General features: G+C 42.3%; 1 protein-coding gene across 4 annotated transcripts in view; it reads left to right on the top strand.

Moving 5' to 3' along the window:
* The window catches only part of LOC139279352 (transcription factor AP-2-beta-like), an 86027-nt gene extending 64283 nt beyond the window's left edge, over positions 1–21744 (top strand). For all 4 annotated transcript variants that reach the window (XM_070898473.1, XM_070898471.1, XM_070898472.1 and 1 more), the window contains 2 exons: positions 4907–5048; positions 21453–21744. In XM_070898473.1, coding sequence (XP_070754574.1) covers positions 4907–5048; positions 21453–21744 — 434 coding nt within the window. The remainder of the gene's footprint in view (positions 1–4906; positions 5049–21452) is intronic.
* The last annotated feature ends 1348 nt before the right edge of the window (positions 21745–23092 follow it).

The following is a 23092-nucleotide window of genomic DNA, read 5'->3' as shown; positions in this document are numbered from 1 at the left end:
TCTCCACCTCCTCCCCCCCCCCCCCCCCCCCCCCCCCCCCCCACACACACACACACGCACACAGATATTTGCAGAAAGATTATCCCTGTCCAGCCTTAGGCTGTTGCTTTCTTACTCTCTAAGTCTCATTCTGTAGTTACGGGCACTGTTTCACTGAAACATTTTCATTTATCATCCTTTGCCACCTATCCTATTACCCTGTCCTCACTGACTTCCACTGGCTCTCCGTCCCCAAAGTAATGTGTTCAAAATCTTCACCCGTGTTTACAATTCCTCCCACCCTCTCACCGCCTTCTCACCACCCCAAAGCCTTGACACACTCTCCCTCTGCAACCTCCTCCAGCCCAATGTGCTCACTGCTCTTCCGCCTTTGGCATTCTGTGCATCCGCCCTCCCTCCATTCCACCGTCACTGACAATCTTTAGCCCTCATGATCCTATGTTCTAGAACCCTTCTCCTAGCCACTTCTCTCCTCCATCCACTTTCAAAAGCCTCTTGAAAGTTTACCTCATCGCCCGTTCCTACTGTCACCTCCACTAAATCACTTTCTACTGTTGCTCTGCATCATTTCTCTCCTATTCAGAACCTTGGAATTATTTACTGCTTGAAAGGCATCGTTTAAATTTAAGTTGTTGTCTTTCTCCTTGTCTTCCTTCTCAGATTTTTGGACATAATTTCCCTGTTTTTTTGTTCGGCATTTAGCAAGCATCTGTCTTTCATTACTTTATCTCCATTATCCTTTTCTCTCATTGTTACCTTCTTCCTTTTGCCACTTCTTGCTTCTCCATTCTGCCCATTCTGTCTCTCTGTATTACCGTGTCTCTTAATCATTTTCTCTGTCTTTCAAACACAGCCTCAGTTCTAACAAAACCATTGATACAGATATTTTAAAAGCATGAGTTTTTATGGGTTTTTTTTACAATTATTCTCTCATTTTTGAAAAAAAACCTCATTTACAATCAATCCCCTTTCAGTCAGAACATCTCTAACTGTGTCACAGTCTCTCTATACTTCCTGACTTGTTTGGGTTCACATCAAATCTGTCCCTCCACAAACCATTGCATTCAGCTGGTCCTTCTTTTGAAACTTTCAGTAAGAATATTTTCTCATTTGGATTGTTTTATATTTGAAAAGCTGAGAAACGGTAGGTTTTCAGTCGCTCCCTGTCATATCCTCGCTGGTCATTGATCATATTAAGTGTTTTAAGTTCCAGTTTATCGTTTACCAAGACAGCGATTTCCCTTGCTGAATATTTATTGCTGGCCGTTCTATACAGTAAAATGGAGCAACGCAACCAGCTACTTTATCACATGGAGGTGAAATATATTTGTAATAATGTGCAGAGGCCACATGGGTGATTTTAATGTATTTTTCAGTGACTGTTTTCAGCAGTTGATCCATCTAGAGCCCAGTAGAAAAACTGCAACAAAGGGTTTGCATTACTGAACATTTTGAGCTCTCATAAATGGGAGACATTCTGATCCAGAAAGAATACTTTGAAAGAGTTTATCATTGAACAATAACCTTAAAAATGGCTTTTTTGGCGACAGATGATATTGATGGAACAGTGACTGGTAAACTCACTCAGACAAAACCTAACAGAAATGCACACATATCCTGCAGGCACTTGGCCCCTTTATGTGCGTCTCTCCCATTCGTATTTATTTTCAGTTCAGAATTAAGTTTACGCTGCATCCTTCTTAACAAAAGACAGAGGTAGATAGTTCCAAGGGGACAGAAACTGAAAATTGTGAGAAGGGAGATGAGAGAGGGACGGAGAGAGAAAGATCATAGCTGAAGTGAAAAGGGGAAAAACAAATAGTAACATAAAAATATGTATTTCTTTATTCTTTTTTACTCTAAGTATTCTTGACATCTAGATTTCAGATTACTCTTATAAGTGAGCTCTAGCTTCTGATGCTTTCACTTGTCCAGATACCGAGCTAAATTTTTTAGGGTGCCTCGGGAATGAATAGCGAACCCTCTTAATTTTATTTCAGCAACTCGCTTTTTCACATGTTCACACATGGTCGTCCTGGTCTTCGGAAGATGGCAGAATAACACCACTAGACTTTGACTTAGGCTTTAACTGCCAAAGACATTTATTAAGCAGTAAAACAAAAAGCAAACACTGCCAGCAACACAAGATATATTTTTATAGTAGTTGTTAAGCTTAACTAGTGCTTTGAGTAGTAGAAATTATAAATAGTTTCGAACTACTGTGCATAACTATGATATACAAAATATTATTACATATAGTTCTTTTCCCTTTATCACTATACAGAAGCTGTGGCCTTATGATCTCTCTTAAAAGGCTAGGGACAGATGTGGAAAACAAGGCTGATTAATATCTTTACAAATGTGACCAAGACTCAGCAAATTTAAATAACTGCTTGTTATTTTTTTTAAGAAAGCTATTAATCAAACACATATTTGCACAAATCCCCAAAATGTTGATGTAGCAAAAAAATGAATGACTTGGCCACTTACTCAGATATCTGTCTTACACAAACCAATTTCAATAATTGCATCAGGTTAAGTTGGAACATGATTTCTCTGAGTCAAGCTGGTTTTTAGCCCATTATATATCCTGGACAGAATTAAGGAATCCAGAGCCAAGCTAAATCTTAAACCATTATGCATATCTTCAGAAAATGTGTGTTCCATCTGACGTCCGAAATTTCAGAAAACACCATTTTGTACTTTATCCTTTGCACCTCTCAGTCAGATCTTCTCCCAATAAACTACCCACTCCCTTATGAATTTGCCGGCACTATCTGCTTTCACTGCCTCTGTGTGTGCTCTATTCTACACCTTCGCCTTTCCTCTTCTGAGCTTGAGTCTGTGCTCTGATTACAGAATTTGTGGTTATGTCAAACAATTTATTAGGGTTCAATTTATTTGTTATCCTTAGGATCCTGAAACCTCAGTAAGGGCTCACACAAGCCATCTTTTCTTGAGTGTAAAATTCCCAGTTTCTTAAGTCTCAGTTTAATTGTCTCTCTCCTGTGTACCTTCTCCAAAATGAGGCGGTTCCACGTGTCGTACAGTGACCAGAATGATATACATTACTGCAAGGCGGGCTGAACCAATACTTCATACAAGCTCACCATCACCTCACGGGACTTATGTTCCATTTCACTAGCTACAGACACAAACCTTGCAAAGAGCTGAACAATTCCATATTTTAAGGATGCAGAAACTGCCCGGGGAGGAAGAACAGTGAAACGGTCCTGAGTCTGTTTTGTCATAGTATTCAAATGATGCAATGGCATCTTATGAGATGTAATTTGACATCATGGCATTACAGTGTTTAAGAAACAAAGAAGAAAGGTCTTTCATGAAGAGAGTCCTTCTTTAAGCATTGAGATGTCAGTTCAAGAATGTAAAAAGCCAAAACAACATTGCAGAATTACTAGTCTTAAAATAATCTTTAAAAATATTTTAAATTACGGTATGATGCCATTAAAGTATACAATAGGTTCTGCTTGAAAAATTATGTAATGGGAGTATAAATCTAAATTTAAATGTTATGGTAGCTGGACTGTTGAGCAAAATATGGAACCATTCAGGAATGCATACTTTAGTGAAGGCCTTTTTATTTTTAAAATTTGTTGAGAATAACTTACTGTCACTACTTGAAAGGCATCTAAAACTCAACATTCTTGCTCCCTTAATGTCTAACAGAGGGGAGTGATTGCTCACCGGAAGGCACCCAGCTGTTAACCCCTTGAATAACAAATAGTTTATTTCCAACCTCCAAATTCCGCCAGTGATTTTTAGCCGGATTGATTGAAGGAAACTCTCTCAGCCAGATGCTTCTCAGGTTGTCTAAGATGAATTAGAATTGTTGCACTGGCTCAGTGCTACCTGGGAATATCATTGTTTCTTTCTTAATATAAACTAACATCATTGTTTTTTTTTGATTCCCGCTTGTGAGTTAGGTTTCTGCATTCTTGATGTGGTCTCAGCATTGCCCTTAGTTTATTGCATGAAAATTTTTATGAGCAATGTACTAAGCAACTGTTGCTTATCTAAGGCAACCTGATGATTACCATCCAGTGCATCTGCAAGGTCAAACCCAAGTCTGGGATTCAAACACTGGCACTCCCACCTGACAATCCAACAGGCTGGCATTGTAACTAAAAGGCTGCGCTGAGTTTTGTTGTTTATAAGAAAAAAGAAAATGACTTACACTTATATAGCAAAACATTTCAAGAGGAACACAGGGGAAAGAGGAATGAACTCCCAGCAGGAGTTAGGTGGAGTGTTAGGGAAGATTACTAAAGGTTTAGGTCAAGAAATAGGTTTTGAGGAGGCTTTTGAAGATGGGGAGAGATCTATCAAGGTTTAGGAAAAGAATTACAGAGCTTAGGAGAGTGATGGCGTTAATGTCTGCCTTTCATGTGGGAGAAGAGTAGAGCAAGCACAATAGAACCAGAAGTGGCGAAAGTGTGAGCTGGGATATACAGCTGGAGGAGGTTGCAGATGAAGGGTGGGGTAAGGCCATTGAGGAACTTGTAAACAAGCATCAGGATTTAAAAATCAATGTGTTAGGAGATGGGGAACCAGAGAAGGTTAACAAGGACAGGGCAATGGGTGAGTGGACAGGATAGAATGTAAAGTTCTGAAAGTGAGCTCTGGACACTGGCTAGGAGAAGGTTGGAGACGTTGGAGATATCAAAGGTATGAAGCAGAGTTTTAGCAACAGTGATGGTGAGGTAAGGAAATGGGTTGTCTTAGTATTGGATAGGCTGTGCAGTTTGAAACTCAGCTCAATGTCATACCAGCCTTAGTGAATCACCAGGGAAGGAAATTTCTCTGATTTCATGCTTAATACATTTTGTTCTTCTCCTCTGATGCTAAATGGTTTCACTCACTCTCATTTCTGTTTTGCTTTCTGTAGGAGAGGCTGTGCACTTGGCCCGGGATTTTGGGTATGTTTGTGAGACTGAGTTCCCTGCAAAGGCAGCGGCAGAGTTCCTGACCCGACAACATTCAGACCCAACTGAGCTCCACGCTCGAAAAAATATGCTGCTTGCCACCAAGTGAGTACCAGTCTTGCAATATATATTTTTCTCCAGTCAAGAAGATATTAAAGTGCACTTAATCTGGGCTCTGGCTGTTCAAACATGACTATTTTGAACAGTGAATACCATTTGTAGTTGTCAACATTCAGCAAGAACATAAGAACATAAGAACATATGGCCCCTTGAGTCTGCTCCGCCATTCAATAAGATCATGGATGATCTTCGACCTCAACTCAACCTTCCTGCCCTATCTCATATCCCTTGATTCCCTTCTTCGAAACTAACATCCTGTAAATGTCGAAACTGTTTCAAGGCTGAATTACAGAAAGGCAAGGAATCCCAAAGCATTTTCTTATACTGGTGGTCTTCAGATTAACTGAGAAATCATGATTCTTATTACTATGATCTAGAAATTCAACTGGTAGTCACAAAAAGATTAATCCCAAGTTCTCCGTTGGACTAGGTTTATATTGAAACAGAAGTATTGAGCCTCATCTGTTCTAACTATCAGAGTCAGGTTTGTGCAACACTATTCGAGTCAGAATTGTATCCAAAGGCTCGTTGGTCAGAATCACAGTTCTCATACTTGACAGGATCCTACTATTCTAACCAATGCTCTTTACATTTAATAGCAATAATCCTGTGCAGTCTGCAGATGTTTCCACAATGGAATACTGTACTTTGAACTGATTGAAGCACTTAGTTACCAGCTCTCCCAGTCTCTTATTCCAGAACATAATTAACGGAAGGATGCAGGGTAACCGCAGTGCTGAAAGGTCACTCAGCAGTCAGGCAATTGTAAAATATCGCCTTTGTTTATTTGGAGCACAATAAATATCTAGGGCTGGATTTTTGGCTTTTAAGATTTCAGGGCGTTAATGATGGCGGGGCGGACCTCATACTGACTGAAAAAAGTTTACGCCTCAGTCAGTAAAATTGGGCAGCTGGGCCCTGGGTGTGGGGCGGAGCGCTAAGGGAGGTGTTGCACATCTCTCTCAGGGCGCTAGGCCGGCTTAGCATGCGAAAATCCCGAGCTAATGAGCTGGCCTCGGAGCGCTCTGAGAGGCCTGGTGAGAAAAAAAAAGTTTTAAAAACATTAAAAAAATTACCTCACACCATCACGACATAAATCGCAACAAAAAAATAAATAAAAAGCAATCACACTTACCTGAGGCCGACATGACTTACCTCTCTGCGGCCGCTACAGCTTGGACTGCCCGCTTTCACAGGAGGTTCCAGCAGGGGGCGCTCTACCGAGTGCTACGGATCGAGCGGGAGGCAAAAATCGATCTGGTGTCGCAACCAGGGGCGTTGCACACCAGCTCGCATTTTCCGGGTGGTAATGCTCCGTGCTCCGCCGGTTCCGGCCCTGGCAACCCCGGCGGGCACTGGAGGCTGGCCGCCCGCCCGGAAGAGCTCACCGCTGCCATTGCCACCCCTCTGGGGCGAAAACAGAGGCAGCCAGGAGTGAAAAATACAGCCCATAATGCTCCAAAAATAAAATGTGGAAAGCCTGCCTTCCAAGGCCTTAGTTGCAGTGCATCCAAACAGCGAGTTAAACAAATAACATCGAGCCACAACATGTTACTTATAGGAAGTGGACACTCTTGTACATAGCCATTTGATCTGAACATTTGAAAAAGATTAAAAAAGAATGGGTGGCATTTTTCTCAGAAATATTACCACCAATAACGTTTAGATTTAAATGTAGCAGCCCTAGGTTGTCACACGTCTGTCTGTACTGTATGACATAACAGGTTTCCAACATGTGCAAGCATGCTGCTAGCTTGTCAGTAAATCTGCTTGTTTGCACTTGGCATTGAGCCATTATCTTCAAAAAGTGCCCATTCCACAGCTGCAGCGGCACGCTATTCTACATTTACACAGTGACTCATTAGCTGCTCAAGAAGAGTTGAAAGATCCGTTTTTGAAAGGGCAGCGTGATTGCTATTATTTTCTCTTCACCTTTAACAAAACCCCATTCTCAAGAACCGCATGCTTTCGCAATCTTGTGGGTCACAGATTACAATGAAAAATAGAGGCCAACATAACCCTTTAAGGTCCATCTTCTTCTTCGTTCGTATGGTAATAGCAAAGCAAATCAAATGTCAATATCTAAGTTGGATATCTGAGGGCAGTGCTCCAGGGTCTGGTTAGGAACTCCCCAGTCGTATGAGGGGGATGCTTTAATCTTCTATCTATGGAGAAGGTGGCAGCATCGACCTTGACCAGTTCTGAGGTGGTTGATGGTTGTCCACTGTTTGTGAGGAAGGTTTGATCCTTCAGGTTGTACGGTGGGGTCCTCTATAAGGAATCCATTCCGTATGTCGCAGTTCTTCCAAGCATTTCACCATCGGTCATCAAGGCTGAGGGGAGATCGTTGACGGACTTTGGCAATGGTCCAAGATGGCCTTCTAGATTTGAGACAAGTTGGTGGTAGGTTGTTCAAGTCGGCCTGGATCGGTTCATAATTTTTGGCTTCTCATGGCTACTTTTAAAGGTGCCTGGATGTTCACAGCACCAGAGAGCATCCAGAGAGCACTGTCCAGGAGCAATTAGTGCCGAAAACACCAGAAATGTGTTTCTCCAGCACCCAGAACTCAACGCCTGAATGTGCTGTCAGGCCTAATTAATGTAACAGTGGCACACTATTGGACACAGCCATGAAGACTGGAGGAAATCTGGCTGCTTCCAGGGCCTTAAAGGCACCAGCACCATTAAAGGGGCAGGTATAGTTTAAAGCACATGGGAGAACCAGAAAGATTTTATTCTTTTCGCAGGTAATGGGGCAGGATTTTTACCTGGACACCTACTGATAAAAAACAATGGGCCGAAAATTCCGGGCTCGTTGGGTGCGTCGAAGTGTGCACGGACCCAGCGAAGCCTCGTAAATGCCAGTTTTCGGGGCGCGATGCGCATGTGCTGAAAACCGGCTTTTCCGATCTGTCAAGATTTCTCTTGACAGATCCTCTGCATCCCCGGGAGAAGGACATCCGCGTGGGAGAGATTGGGCTATTTGCCCAACTCATGCCCAGCGAATCTCCTTTAAACTTTTACGCCTGGTAAAAGCATGCCCATAGCATACTTTTACCAGCGTAAGAGTTTTAAAATATATAAAAATAAAATTTAAGCACTCATTTTTATATTAAAAACCCTGTCCATTAAGGTAAGTTTATTTTTAACACTATTAAAACGCACAAAAAAAAACCCCCAAATATATTTTTTTGAAAACATTTAATTACATTTAATTTCAATTAATTTTAAATATGTGAGGTGTTTTATTTATTTATTATGCTGTGTTTCGGTGTTTTAGGGGTTTTCTCATTGATAGTAATGGGAGTCCGTACAAACAGAGCTCCCATTTTTATCAATGAGAAACTGCACCCGGTACTTTTGTAGATTGTTTTTGGGCTGGAGGCGTTCGTACGAAGGAGGTCTCCGACTGCAATTCCCTCCCCCTCCCCCCCAATAAGTTCTTAAATGAATGTACACGCCAGAAGCTGCGAATTGCATGTTGCTGGTCTTCACGTCTATTTAAAGGTGCTATTCCCCGTGAATAGGTTCGTGCTGCTGCACTGGGATAGCAGCAGCAGCCGCCCAGGCAGTAGAGCAGGCACCACTGCAATCTACCTTGGAGGGAGCTGGTTGGAGGGCAGCAGCAAGGTGCCAGGCAGCAGTAGGCGCAGAGACAGGGAAAACAAGAAATAAGAATGATGATATGAGAAGAGGAGGAGGGTGCTGGCTTGACTACAAAGCTTCCCTTTTTATTCCAGGTGACATGGAGCAGGTGTATGGTCTGGGGAGAAGGGATGCCTACTCTGTGGTAGGGGAAAGTTGTTAGTTACTCAGAAATGGCTGAGGTGAATGATTTCTGTGGGGTGTGTGGGGGCCTTCCCCTTATCTGCCTCCAAATAATCTATTTGCACAAATGGGGTGGAGGGGTGGGGGGAGGGGGAGGGATGCTCACAGTAATGAACATAGCCTCCCTCACTGTGTGTAAAAGAATAACAGCATTCTTCAACATGTCTTGAAGCAACAAACCAAATTTATCCAAAAAGCCAAAAGTAAAGACCTTTCTTGACAATATCCACCTGTCCCTTGAGACAGATAGCACCGAAACAGCAACGCTGCAATCGGTAGCAACAGTCCACCCAGAACTACTAGAGGAAATCTGAGTGCAGAGGTCTCTGACATTGATCTGCCTCAGATTAACATCGCTGTATCCTTTTCAGGCACAGTCAGACGCAGGCATCAAATAAACCACATGGGCAGTGCTTTTCAGGAGCAGAATGGATTAGTGCCCATTCTGCACTGCACCTGTTTTTTTGGGGAGCAGGGGTGAGGAAAATCATCCCTCAGAAGTGAATTTTTGAGGAGATATATTTGATCTAATTGCACCATCAACTATGGAGTGGTGATGTTGATGGCTGGAAGTTTGTCACAAGGCTAAAATAAAAACATTAAAAGCTGGGCTGTCTTCATCCCAGTCAGTACACTGTCCAATGTGGAACTACTTGAAAGGTTCTAGGTTTGACCCACAGTCACCTGATCTTAGCTACGATGGCAATAGTTGTGCTACAATTGACATAGGTTTTCTTAAGCAAAAGGATGGAAGAAAAACAGGTATGATTTCTATTCAAGAGTGTGTGAGGAATGTATGTGAAGATGTGTGTGAGTGTGTGAGTGTGAGTATGTGTGTGTGTGAGTGAGTGTGTGTGTGTGAGTGAGTGTGTGTGTGTGTGTGTGACTGCATGTGAGTGCGAGTGTGAGTGTGTGAGTGAATGAGTATGTGTGTGAGTGAGTGTGAGTGTGTGAGTGTGTTTGTGTGTGTGTGACTGTGTGTGAGTGTGAGCGTGACTGTGTGAGTGAGTGTATGTGAGCGAGTGTGTGTGTGTGAGTGAGTGTGAGTGTGTGAGTGTGACTAAGTGAGTGAGTGTGTGTGTTTGAGTGAGTGTGTGTGTGTGTGAGACTGTGTGTGAGTGTGAATGTGACTGTGAGTGAGAGTGTGTGAGCGACTGTGTGTGTGTGTGAGAGTGTGTGTGTGAGTGTGTGAGTGAGTGTGTGTGTGTGTGTGTGTGACTGTGTGAGTGAGTGTGTGTGAGTGAGTGAGTGTGTGCGTATGTGATTATGTGTGAGTGTGAATGTGACTGTGTGTGTGACTGCGTGTGAGTGTGACTGCATGTGAGTGTGACTGTAAGTGAATGTGTGAGTGTGTGTGTGTGTGTGAGTGTGACAGTGTGAGTAAGTGAGTGTGTGTGAGTGTGAGTGTGTGTGTGTGTGAGTGAGTGTGAGTGTGTATGTGTGAGAGTGTGTGTGTGAGTGTGTGAGTGAGTGTGTGTGTGTGTGTGTGACTGTGTGAGTGAGTGTGTGTGAGTGAGTGAGTGTGTGCGTATGTGATTATGTGTGAGTGTGAATGTGACTGTGTGTGTGACTGCGTGTGAGTGTGACTGCAACTGTGTAAGTGAATGTGTGAGTGTGTGAGTGTGTGTGTGTGTGTGAGTGTGACAGTGTGAGTAAGTGAGTGTGTGTGAGTGTGAGTGTGTGTGTGTGTGTGTGAGTGAGTGTGAGTGTTTGTGTGTGTGTGCCTGAGTGTGTGTGAGTGAGTGTCTGAGTGTGTGTGTGTGTGTGTGTGTGTGTGTGTGTGTGAGTGTGTGTGTGTGTGTGTGTGTAAGTGTGTGTGTGTGAGTGTCTGAGTGTGTGTGTGTGTGATCTGGATTTGCTGTGATGACATGCACAAAGAGCCAACATTCACTATCCAGCCTCTGCATTAAGAATAGCCATTTGTGTGGTATTCGAGAGCGATAAGTATCCATGGAACTGGGCCAGCACCTTCAGAAGTTAAAGAGAAAATCATACAAAGAAAAATGCGGCTCACTAATATGTCACTCTTGATGCAAAGCTTTTTACATAGTTGAGTACTGATGAAAGGGAATTAATTTGTTTGTCATTGTTCAGGTTAACATTGCCAGAGTATATCAGAGATAGCTTGTTACAGAATAACTATCTATGACTCTCATTAGTATTGAGGTTGTGGCTGAGATATGTCACCTAGTGGTGATGGAGCTCCTTTCTTCCCTCAATTCCACTCCCCTGCAGATTACTTTGGAATTTCCTGGGGCGGCTTTTATTATTGTCATTTATCCAGTGAAAATGGTTGATATTTATGTAGAAGACAGGATCATCATCCAGTCAAAAAGAGGGTGTTTTATATGCCCACAGGCTGGATTCTAGCTTAGTAACGTTTTGCCCTGTTCATATATCAGTGCAGTACCTGGTGTGTGTGTGTGTCTATGGGGGAATAACTGGCAAATTTCCCTGTCTGGTATTAATTAATAGGTCATGATGTAATGTTTTTCAACCATTGCCGTCAGGGTGTATCTTGTTTGAACTGGAATTTGTACACCTGCCAACAACCTTGGACCCACAGGGCTTAACACTGCGATATCATTACATTTCCTTGGAAGAATAACCTTCACAACAGTTCATACAATTGGCGTTGTATTGGATCCCTGTTACTGTCGCCATCAATTTGCCAGCTCTGCTAGTAAGTGACACTAGGCAATAAGTGACAGTATTAGGGTTTCACTTGAGGGTGATGTTTTCCCTTGTGAAGCTTTCTCGTTGAGCTATTGTTTAGCACAACCTATGTAAAATGAGACTGTCATGCCAGGCAGCAGTGGGTATTGCAATCTTGCCCAGGGTTCCATTACCTGTTTTGATGGAGCCAAGAGCATTTATAATTCTGATTGCGATAATATTGCATTTAGAAAGAGCGACTGAAAAAGGGAATGCAGAATTAATTCCCTGGTGACATTTCCAGATAAGTGAATGATGAATCAATTGAAAAGAATAAAGAAGTCAGAATGAAAAATAACAACATATAAGGCAGTGATTGGAATCGGCTGTATTTTATATATGTGCAGTATCATAATATATTATATGACATAACATAAATGCAGTCAATTGTCATAAGTTATGCTTTTTTGTATTATGTCCTCTGACATTTCCTGTCCTGTGCACTTCCTTGGACATGAAGACAGTCTTCAGACCTGCTCCCAGGCTGTGTTCAATGGTGCTTTGGAGCTGGAAGTAGAGGGGCCCTCTAATTTTCCCATCATCCCTGTGAGGAAGGGCCTGAATTGTTTTTAGCAGCTGCTCATGGTGTTGTGATTGAGATGGGAAGCTCATGCTATGGGAGAATCATGATGGAAGCCCCATTTCTACCATTCTAGGGCACAGTACACTGAATGGCCGAAACACTGTGCACTACCCAATATATTGTAAAATATATCACAACGTATAATCTATATTATATAGTACATAGTGTATTAGAACAAATAATATAGGGAATAACAGTATATTATATTGTGTATATTTCATAATATTGATCATATAGTGTGTAATATTTGATAATATACTCATCTATCTAATTATAAAATCAGTACGTCAGCACGCTTCCTGTCTGACACACTACAGGTGGCACATTCAGATATCATATTTTGCTGATTGAATCCAAGCAAACAGGGACAAATCTGAACTGAGAAATCAGGAAATGTATGAAGCAAAAGTAAGGAAAATGGCTGGAAAATCACCAGTGAGAAACTACAAAGAATTTATGAAACCAACCAGGCTTAAATGATCAGTCAGAAGATTCTACCAACAAAAGAAAGGAGAAGGCAAATCAATCAAATCTCTCCAGAATACTTCATGGAAATTCTATGGTCCACTATTTGGCCCTTCAGACTACCTGACCATGCAATCAAAATACCATTTCTGGCATAATAAAAACATTAAAAAAATTACATATTTCTCAACAATATTATTGAGCTCAGCTATAGATTGTTACATGGGGACTTCAGCTTCTCTCAAAAGCCTGTGCTTTGCTGTTGACATTTTCCCAGAGCTCTCACTCTGTCAGATGAAGAGTTAACCTGTACACCTGTGCCTGTGATTCCCACGATGCGGCAATCTGAGCACGCAGAATTTCACAACATTACGATGACTTTCTCAGTGCAAGTAGAAGTATGTCTTTCCTCATGCTGTAATGGGATTTCTGAGTTTCTCCGTTTTTCTGAATGATGGGGAGGAAGGCTGGCCAATGCATTTTAAAAGCTTAATTTTTAAATTCAGAGAGAGTGTGAAAAGTAGTCAATACACCACATGTGCCTTATTTTATTTTCTACTGAGAAATCCTAAACCATTGCTGTTCACAGAAAATCTGTTTATTTTCATCATTAGAAATGTCAAATTGTATCTCTAATCAGGCTATAACAGTTGGTTTTCCCCAAATGATTTCAAGACCAGCTAGAAGATGAATTTAAGAAACTTTTTTTGAGCAAGAGCTTCACATCAAAACTATATTCAGCCTCTTGTTTATACTTCAGAGTTTAGCTTAGAGATAGATAAAGGAAGATGATTTATAGAACCTCTGTTTTATTTTGTTTACACTTAGAATTCCAAAACAATTACTATTGTGAGACTTTGTACTCCTATATGAAATCTTTCATACATAGAAACATAGAAACATAGAAAATAGGTGCAGGAGCAGGCCATTCGGCCCTGCGAGCCTGCACCACCATTCAATATGATCATGGCTGATCATGCAACTTCAGTACTCCATTCCTGCTTTCTCTCCATACCGCTTGATCCCTTTAGCCGTATGGACCACATCTGACTCCCTATTGAATATACCTAACGCACTAGCCTCAACAACTTTCTGTGGTAGAGAATTACACAGTTTCACAATTCTCTGAGTGAAGAAGTTTTTCCTCATCTCAGTCCTAAATGGCTTACCCCTTATCCTTAGACTGTGACCCCTGGTTCTGGACTTCCCCAACATCGGGAACATTCTTCCTGCATCTAATCTGTCCAATCCCATCAGAATTTTATATGTTTCTATGAGATCCCCTCTCATTCTTCTAAATTCCAGTGACTATAAGCCTAGTCGATCCAGTCTTTCTTCATATGCCAGTCTTGTCATCCCGGGAATCAGTTTGGTGAACCTTCGCTGCACTCCCTCAATAGCAAGAATGTTCTTCCTCAGATTAGGAGACCAAAACTGTACACAATATTCAAGGTGTGGCCTCACCAAGGCCCTGTACAACTGCAGTAAGACCTCCCTGCTCCTATACTCAAATCCTCTTGCTATGAGGGCCAACATGCCATATGTCTTCTTCACTGCCTGCTGTACCTGCATGCCAACTTTCAATGACTGATGTACTATGACATCCAGGTCTTATTGCACGTCCCCTTTTCCTAATCTGTCACCATTCAGGTAATATTCTGCCTTCCTGTTTTTGCCATCAAAGAATAACCTCACATTCATCTACATTATACTGCATTTGCCATGCATTTGCCCACTCACCTAACCTGTCCAAGTCAGCCTGCAGCCTCTTAGCATCCTGCTCACTGCTCACACTGCCACCCAGCTTAGTGTAATCTGCAAACTTGGAGATATTACATTCAATTCCTTTGTCTAAATCATTAATGTATATAGTAAATAGCTGGGGTCCCAGCACTGAACCTTGGCGATACCCCACTAGTCACTGCGTGCCATTCTGAAAAGCTTCCGTTTATTCCTACTCTTTGCTTCCTGTCTGCCAACCAGTTCTCTATCCACATCAATACATTACCCCCAATACCATGTGCTTTAATTTTGTACACTAATCTCTTGTGGGAGACCTTGTCATAAGCCTTTTGAAAGTCCAAATATACGACATCCACTGGTTCTCCCTTGTCCACTGTACTAGTTGCATCCTCAAAAAATTCTAGAAGATTTGTCTAGCCTGATTTCCCTTTCATAAATCCATGCTGACTTGGACCAATCCTGTCACTGCTTTCCAAATGCGCTGCTATTACATCTTTAATAATTGATTTCAACATTTTCCCCACTACCAATGTCAGGCTAACCGATCTATAATTCCCTGTTTTCTCTCTCCCTCCTTTTTTAAAAAGTGGGGTTACATTAGCTACCCTCTAATCCATAGGAACTGATCCAGAGTCTATAGAATGTTGGAAAATGACCACCAATGCATCCACTATTTCTAGGGCCACTTCCTTAAGCACTCTGGGATGCAGACCAAGCAGCAAATATGTTCCAACTTTGTATCCTGATGTGCTAAATTCCCAGACCAAATAATAATGAATATCTGAATGACCTGAGGCTTTGTTTGCTTAACAATTCGACTTTGGCCCATAATTTGTGGTCAGCGGTGTTGTGACAGTGATCAGCACTGATCTCGCTATCTCTGTGGTGAGAACTTTAGCTTCCTCGACATGAAATTGATTGTAGCGCTGTCAAAAGTGGATTCCTAGCATAGAGCATAATGATGGATCAAGCTGTCTAAGCAGCCAATCACACTGAAGGATTCTCACAGATGGCAAACCAGGAAATAAAAAGCAACAATTACCTTCACATTAAAAAAAATGTTGGAGAGTGAAATAAAGATTGGGACATACAGATACACATGGGGCAAGGGAGAAACTGAAATATCATGAACAAACTTTAAATACATTTTTTTAAAATCTAGTAATTTTCTATCATAATGGAGAAATTTGACATTCCACAAATATAAAATTAATTTTTCAGGACCAGAACAGTATTTTAGCTGTCATAACACTGTTAAAACCCCAGTTACACCAATTCTAACAAGGTTTAACATATAATGGGGTGTTTGACAATGATATCAGCACGGAAAAGCTTATGTTTTCGTCAGTTCCACTGATTTCACTGATTGGTGATGTTGGGGGTGGATTTCACAGCGCAGCCTGTAGCGGAACATAGATTGACTGACTGCAACTTCAGGATTTTCACGTTTATCTGTGCATGTGCTAAATCCTGAAGTTGCGGTCAGTTTCAGAGGGGTAATGATGGTGAACGCTGGCAGTTTCGCCATCATTACCCGCCTTTGAGACCTTAAAGTCCATTTTACTAGCAAAATAGCAATTATACATTACTTGTTTTAGCACTTCTGCCCTTTTGAAACAGAGTATCAACCAACTTCTATGGGAGATCTGCTAAGATATATAAAAGTCCAGTACATTTCTGTCACAATTCAAAGTGTCCAAATTATGAAAAAAGAAAATGATTTATTTCCTGCTAATTTCTCAAAGTTTGATAATCTGTACACTCCCCCAGAGCAGGAGCCAGGAATTTAAGTAGCTGTCAATCCAGAGAACTTTCCCCAGTATTTAGCCTCCAAAATGATGTCAGGATGTGCATATAGATCCATTCCCTCCAGTGGGTATCTGAGCAGTGGCCTTAAAGAGACAGACGAGGTTGAGGACAGTTTCATTTTAGCAGCTGAACATCACAATATTGCACTAGATCCCAGATTACCCAAGAGCAACAACATGTGAGATCGAGGAGCAAATGATACAATGCATTGTAAATCATGATTTAATATATTGTAGTATGTATTTTAGTGTGTTATGTGTTTCCTACAATCTGCCGCTGCATAGTACTTGGTATTGTGAAGTTGAACTGAACTGTACAGTGTCACATATCACCAGATACCTTCGGGTGCTGAATCCTTCCCATCTTCATCACTTTCACATCTACGTTACACCACCTTTTACTGTGTTTCGTGAGCCCACCACAGAATTTTAAAAAGTCTAATGTGAAATAATTATAGACTCTATACTATAAAGGATAACAAATGTCTGGTAGTAAATTTAACACAGAAGTTCAATCTTGTGGTTCTGCTGAGGTTCGTAAGCCACTTTGCTCTCGTGGTTTATGGTGACATCAGAACTCTTTAATTGAATTACTGCCTGGTAACTGACTGCCAGACATTTGTATCCATTATAACACTATAATTATTTCACATTTTGTTTTCATATCCTATGGGTATTACGAGCAGAGTAAATCTTATTTTACAAACAGGTTGTACACGTGGTCCCTGTGCTTGACACTCAGCTGCATTAGATCTGTCCAAATCCAGCTTTATATTACCTATACTTTTTTTCTGACCTTTTCTTTTCGCTGTTCTAAATTATTCTTTTTCCCCGCAATCTTTTATAATTTTTCCATCACACACATAGTACCTCCTGGCTGAGGGGTCGAACTGGCAGCTGTTCCCAAGCCCATGGCCGAGCTCAGCTAGCTGCTGGGTGGTTATACAAGAGCAGCCCCCATCCCCACCCCCCACCATGATCTGTCCCCTTAATGAGGAGAAGCTCATGTTATTCACTTGGTGCGTGATCTCGACCCATCTCCAGCTTTTAGTATCCAGTTGGTATGGGGTGTAAAGTGACACACAGACAGTTCAATTGGACTGAGGAGATGAGGGGGTTGACTTATGAAGATAGGTTGAGTAGGTTGGGTCTATACTCATTGGAGTTCAGAAGAATGAGAGGTGATCTTATTGAAACATATATGATAATGAGAGGGCTCAACAAGTTGGACGTAGAGAGGATATTTCCACTCATAGGGGAAACTAAAACTAGGGGGCATAGTCTCAGAATAAGGGGCCGCCCATTTAAAACTGAGATGAGGGGGAATTTCTTCTCTCAGAGGGTTGTAAATCTGTGGCATTCTCTGCCCCAGAGAGCTGTGGAGGCTGGGTCATTGAATATATTTAAGTCGGTAATAGACAGATTTTTGAGCGATAAGGGAATAAAGGGTTATTTGGAGCGGGCGGGGAAATGGAGCTGAGTCCATGATCAGATCAGCCATGATCTTATTAAATGGCGGAGCAGGCTTCAGGGCTCAAATGGCCTACTCCTGCTCCTATTTCTTGTGTTCTTGTGCCTTTGTGTTGTAACACAACATAATTGCTGATAGTTTGTCATGGAGGGTTGCATGTTGAATTGTGAACTCCCTCCTTGAAATGAAAAACTTTCTGAGGGTGAAATTGCCCCTTTTTATCATCTGTTAGTGCCTCTGGGGGTCCAAGGCAGTTTTCGCCTGGGGGAGGGGGCACTCTCGCCTCCCGAGAAATTGCCCCAGAGGTCTGAGAGGCGCTGCCTTGGTGTGGGCGGATGTTAATGTCGGCTTCGCAGACTGCAAAGCTGGTGCACATTCGCTCTCGGGGTGCTCTTTAAAGGGGAGGCCTCCAGCGCCCCGTGCCGCCATCTTTTTTTGTCGGCCGACTCTTGGGTCGGCCCGACCATGGCGGCCTAAGCGTGGGCCACCATCGTGCAGCCCGGCACTCCATCTTGGGTGCTCTGGTGGCGCAGTGGCGGGCAACAAAGGGCTGTGCAGAGAGTAATGGAAGGGGAAGGGCGTTGTGGCGTATCCACGTAGCGCTGTACTCAGCGCTGTGCTACCACCCCAGGAGTCGCCCCCAAAGGAAGCGGAACTCCTTTGAGAGGTGGTCGGCCCAATTCCGCATTGGAGGCGGGAGTTCCGGGCCGGGCGATGAAAATCCCAGCCCGGAATGTTACTGCCTTCGATCGGGGCGCAGAGTAATTTCACCCCCATAACTCCAAACATACAATGTGTTTGAATTCTTTGATTGTAAACAGGTACAGACCTATTCATTGAGCCATCTATCTAGAAGGAAAGTCATACACACTAATTCTTGAGCATCCCCGATTTTAATCCCTCCACCTTTGGTGGTCATGCCTTCAGCTGCCGAGGCCCTAAGCTCCAGAATTCCCTCCCTAAACCTCTCTGCCTCTTTACCTCGCTCTCCTCCTTTAAGACACTCCTTAAAACCTACCTCTTTGACCAAGATATTGGGCATCTGCCTTAATTTCTCTTTATGTGGCTCGGTGTCAAATTTTGTTTTATAATGCTCCTGTGAAGCGCATTGGGACATTTTACTACATTAAAGGTACACTATAAATACAAGTTGTTGTTGTTGTACATTAGCTCCAGTGCAATTAATGTGAATGGAAATATTTGCTACTGGGGCTACTGTGCTGTACCTGACATCCACTGCAGTAACTGTAAATGGGGATAAATCTGCAAACATACTTTTCTACAAGAGGTCTATTTTTTCTATTTTTTGAATTATGGATAGTTTTAAAATTGAATGCCAATGACATCACTTTGGCCTGTTACTAAGGAGGTACTGGGGTTGATTTCCATCATCCTGCTGTAAGTCAGCAGATGTGTTTTTCACAAGTTTCTGACTCAGCCTTAACTGAGCCTGGCTGTATTTCTGGGTTCAGCTCATTTAACTGCCCTGGGTGAGTGGGAGATTGGGGCTCCTGCTTCAAACTGGGGTGACAAGCTCTGCCCGACTCCAGGCCTTAAAGGCACACCGCAGTGTCAATTTCCAGCATTCGTTTTTGATCAGCCGACAGCTGTGAGGAACAGCATCCAAATAGTCTCTTATCTCTCAGTGCAGCCCTAATGCACCACAGAAACCCAGGAGGTTGCTGGCTGCCCTTTTACATCATGTAACTCTAATGCGTCTTCGGAGGTCTTCGGAGCAGGTGTCCCCTCAATTAGAATTCCCGCACAATGACACAGGAGCAAGTTATTATTTAAATGGAGAAAGATTGCAAAGTGCTGCAGTACAGCGGGACCTGGGGGTACTTGTGCATGAAACACAAAAGGATAGTATGCAGGTACAGCAAGTGATCAGGAAGGCCAATGGTATCTTGGCCTTTATTGCAAAGGGGATGGAGTATAAAAGCAGGGAAGTCTTGCTACAGCTATACAGGGTATTGGTGAGGCCACACTTGGAATACTGCGTGCAGTTTTGTTTTCCATATTTATGAAAGGATATACTTGCTTTGGAGACAGTTCAGAGAAGATTCACTAGGTTGATTCCGGGGATGAGGGGGTTGACTTATGAGGAAAGGCTGAGTAGTTTGGGCCTCTACTCATTGGAATTCAGAAGAATGAGAGGTGATCTTATCGAAATGTATAAGATTATGAGGGTGCTTGACAAGGTGGATGCAGAGAGGATGTTTCCACTGATGGGGGAGACTAGAACTAGAGGGCATGATCTTAGAGTAAGGGGCCGCCCATTTAAAACTGAGATGAGGAGGAATTTCTTCTCTCAGAGGGTTGCAAATCTGTGGAATTCGCTGCCTCAGAAAGCTGTGGAGGCTGGGTCATTGAATATATTTAAGGCGCAGATAGACAGATTTTTGAGCAATAAAGGAATAAAGAGTTATGGGGAGCGGGTAGGGAAGTGGAGCTGAGCCCATGATCAGATCAGCCATGATCTTATTGAATGGCGGAGCAGGCTCGAGGGGCAGTATGGCCTACTCCTGTTCCTATTTCTCATGTTCTTATGTTCTTATTATGACATCACTTCTTCAACATTTACAGGCAATTTCAATACTTCCACCTGTTTCAGTCAAGATCTTCCAGGTTTGTAGAGCTGTTGAGGCGATCGAGGATGTCGTTCAGCCTGACTGCCTGCCTCTCTTCCGCAGTTACAACCGAGCTAGGGTGTCCCTGGAGATGGAGCACGCGGTGTCCACTGGTACGCTCGCGGCCTTCCGCGAGAGGTGGGCACCGGAGAGACTGGAGTGCATCATTACCCCCGGAAGCATATTTTAACTTGATTTAAGTTTCTTTTAAAGTTTTATTTGAAAATTTGTGGGTTCTAGTGCCCTTACTAAAAGGGGGCACTTGATTGAATGTTACTTTAAAATAGTTGTAGAGCTGTTGAATTGTGAGTGGCTTAGCCAGTCACGTGATGTTCACAAGACTAAAATAAAACCCCAGTCAGTTGGATTTAGGGGATCCACGATGAGGCATTCGGTTGTGAGCCTAGTGGATGAACTGGTAAGATGTAATGTGATTGTTAAACTTTTGTTACTAAGTCAACTAGTTCTTAATAGCAATGTATTGCTATGAATATTTAAGCAAAGAACCCATGAAGCAAATGCATTACACCAACGACAGGAATTCTCCAGGAAATGGATGCAAGGCCTAAATAGACCGGAGACCTGGCCTTCAGGTCGATTTTCCCTGCCTAACATCCTGCGAACTGGTGCACATGGGGCTTTAAGAAGAGGAAAATTGGTCCTACTGGGTCCTTCAGTAGGAGGAGAAAGAATCCACTCTTAGAGCTGATGTTTTTTTGATGGACTCTGGATTTACCCCCTGCCGGTAACTCAGTTCCCTCAGATTATCTGTCTAAATCCCACGAGACATTTCTCCTTCAGTGCCATCTTTCACCATTTTTAAAAAATGGACACCAAAGTCGTTCACAATTCTTTGAAACAATTTTAAAGGTGAAATTCTTTCCATAAAAGCAAAAGAGGAGGCAATAAAGTCACAGAGGCCTACAATATCCAACAGGACTAAAATCCAAAATAGTGACCGTAGCGGTGATTGTGATTATATGAAATTGTTTTCTCTGCTATTTGAACAAATGAATGTCTCATTTAAAATTGCAATGGAGTTTAATAAAAATGCTTTAAAGCTCTCCTTCCTAATGCACAGTATGATTTCAACCCACATATTTCTTAGCAGCCAATATTTAATGTTCCCGTTTCCTTCTTTTTCAGGCAGATCTGTAAAGAATTCACCGATTTATTGGCTCAGGACCGCTCTCCATTAGGAAACAGCCGCCCCTCAGCAATCCTGGAAGGGGGAATCCAGAGCTGCCTGACTCACTTCAGCCTGATTACACATGGCTTCGGGAGTCCCGCCATCATCGCTGCATTAACCGCCTTCCAGAATTACCTGGCGGAGGCTATAAAGGGGCTGGATAAGATCTTCCTGAGCTCATCCAACAGCCATCCCTCGGGGGAATCCGGGACTAAAAGCACAGACAAAGAGGCCAAACATCGGAAATAACCGGGGACAGATGGCATGGAGCAAACTGTTCCAATTATTAAAGAGATTAAACAGTCATTCAACGTGCAATTAAAAAAAAAAGGACAAAAAAATAATCATCAGGAGGATTGTGTTGAGGTGGCTGCGCAGTGTCAACTTTCTAATTGAGGCGAGGAAGAAGCAGGAGGAAAGAGTTAACCTGGTTTTGTTGGGACCAAGTAAGGTCTGAGCCCGGGCTTGTCTCAGTCAATGACATGCACATTGAATTATCTTGGGACAATTGATCCGGAATTCGGGAACATTAACCTGGCAAGACATTAATAAAGCACAAGTTTGGAGATCAGCCTCAGCAGAGCAAGCAAATAGTGTTCCATATGTATATATTTATTTATGTGTAATTAAATGGGAACTTTAAATAGACCCGTGCAAGCTATTTATCTGCTGACCTGGTTTTCTGCTGTGAGTGATAGGAGATGAAGACTTTGCTTTTAGATTTTTTTTTTAACTTGAGGTTTCAGGCACAGGATAAGGACAGACTGGCAGTATCTGTGTATAGGTCATTGTATTTTCTTGTGGAAGTAATGCACAGAGGAATATTTGTGAATGTGTTCCTGAACCATATTTTGAAACGGTGGCGTGTGAGGTACGAGGTTATAAATCTCTTAATTTGTTTGTCTAGAGTGTTTCCTAAATTGTTGAATAAATTGTGCTGCTATACAGAACAATTCTATTACATATTTCTTTCATGTAATGAAAGCACGGCTGTCAGGACTTTGTAAGATTTTGTAACCTTTCAAACCCCCACCCCAAACCCTGCAAAAGCAACAGTTTAAACTGAACCCATGTTTGGGTTGTAAACTCATGGGGCACTCTGCCTTGTTAATAAAAGAAAATAATTTAAACAGTGCTAAAATTAAAATGTTCACTTCGGTTTTTTTAAACAAAGGAAAATATGATTTTGCAGCGGCTCATGGAACTATCAACATCCAACTCTTTTTTAGAAATGATGACCTGGATTAAACATAATCCCTTTGACAGCCATACTAGCAGAAATTCTTTATTGTTGGTGTGGTCAGTATGGAGTAACCAGGAGGCACACTTACCAAACCTGTACCCGATCTTCCACAATTTAAAGAACAATGACGATGACAGCAAATAGGGCATGTCATTTCATCAAATCATTATTTCCAAGCAAGATCATTGGGCTGTATATCAGGCACAGCGGGAGACATTCCATAGGAAGAAGTAATGTTTCATGTTCCTGTAAATGTTGTTTTGGGTTCGTGGCCCATTGACAGTAACTTTAACATTGAAAAGAACAGTTCCAGGCTGTGTGGGACCTGCAGAGAGCTGCTCAGCTGTGCAGCTT

Source organism: Pristiophorus japonicus, chromosome 14 (genome assembly GCF_044704955.1).
Source record: "Pristiophorus japonicus isolate sPriJap1 chromosome 14, sPriJap1.hap1, whole genome shotgun sequence".
Lineage (NCBI taxonomy): Eukaryota > Metazoa > Chordata > Chondrichthyes > Pristiophoridae > Pristiophorus > Pristiophorus japonicus.
Note: the sequence above shows the minus strand (reverse complement) of the source record. Positions and strands in the feature narration are given on the sequence as shown.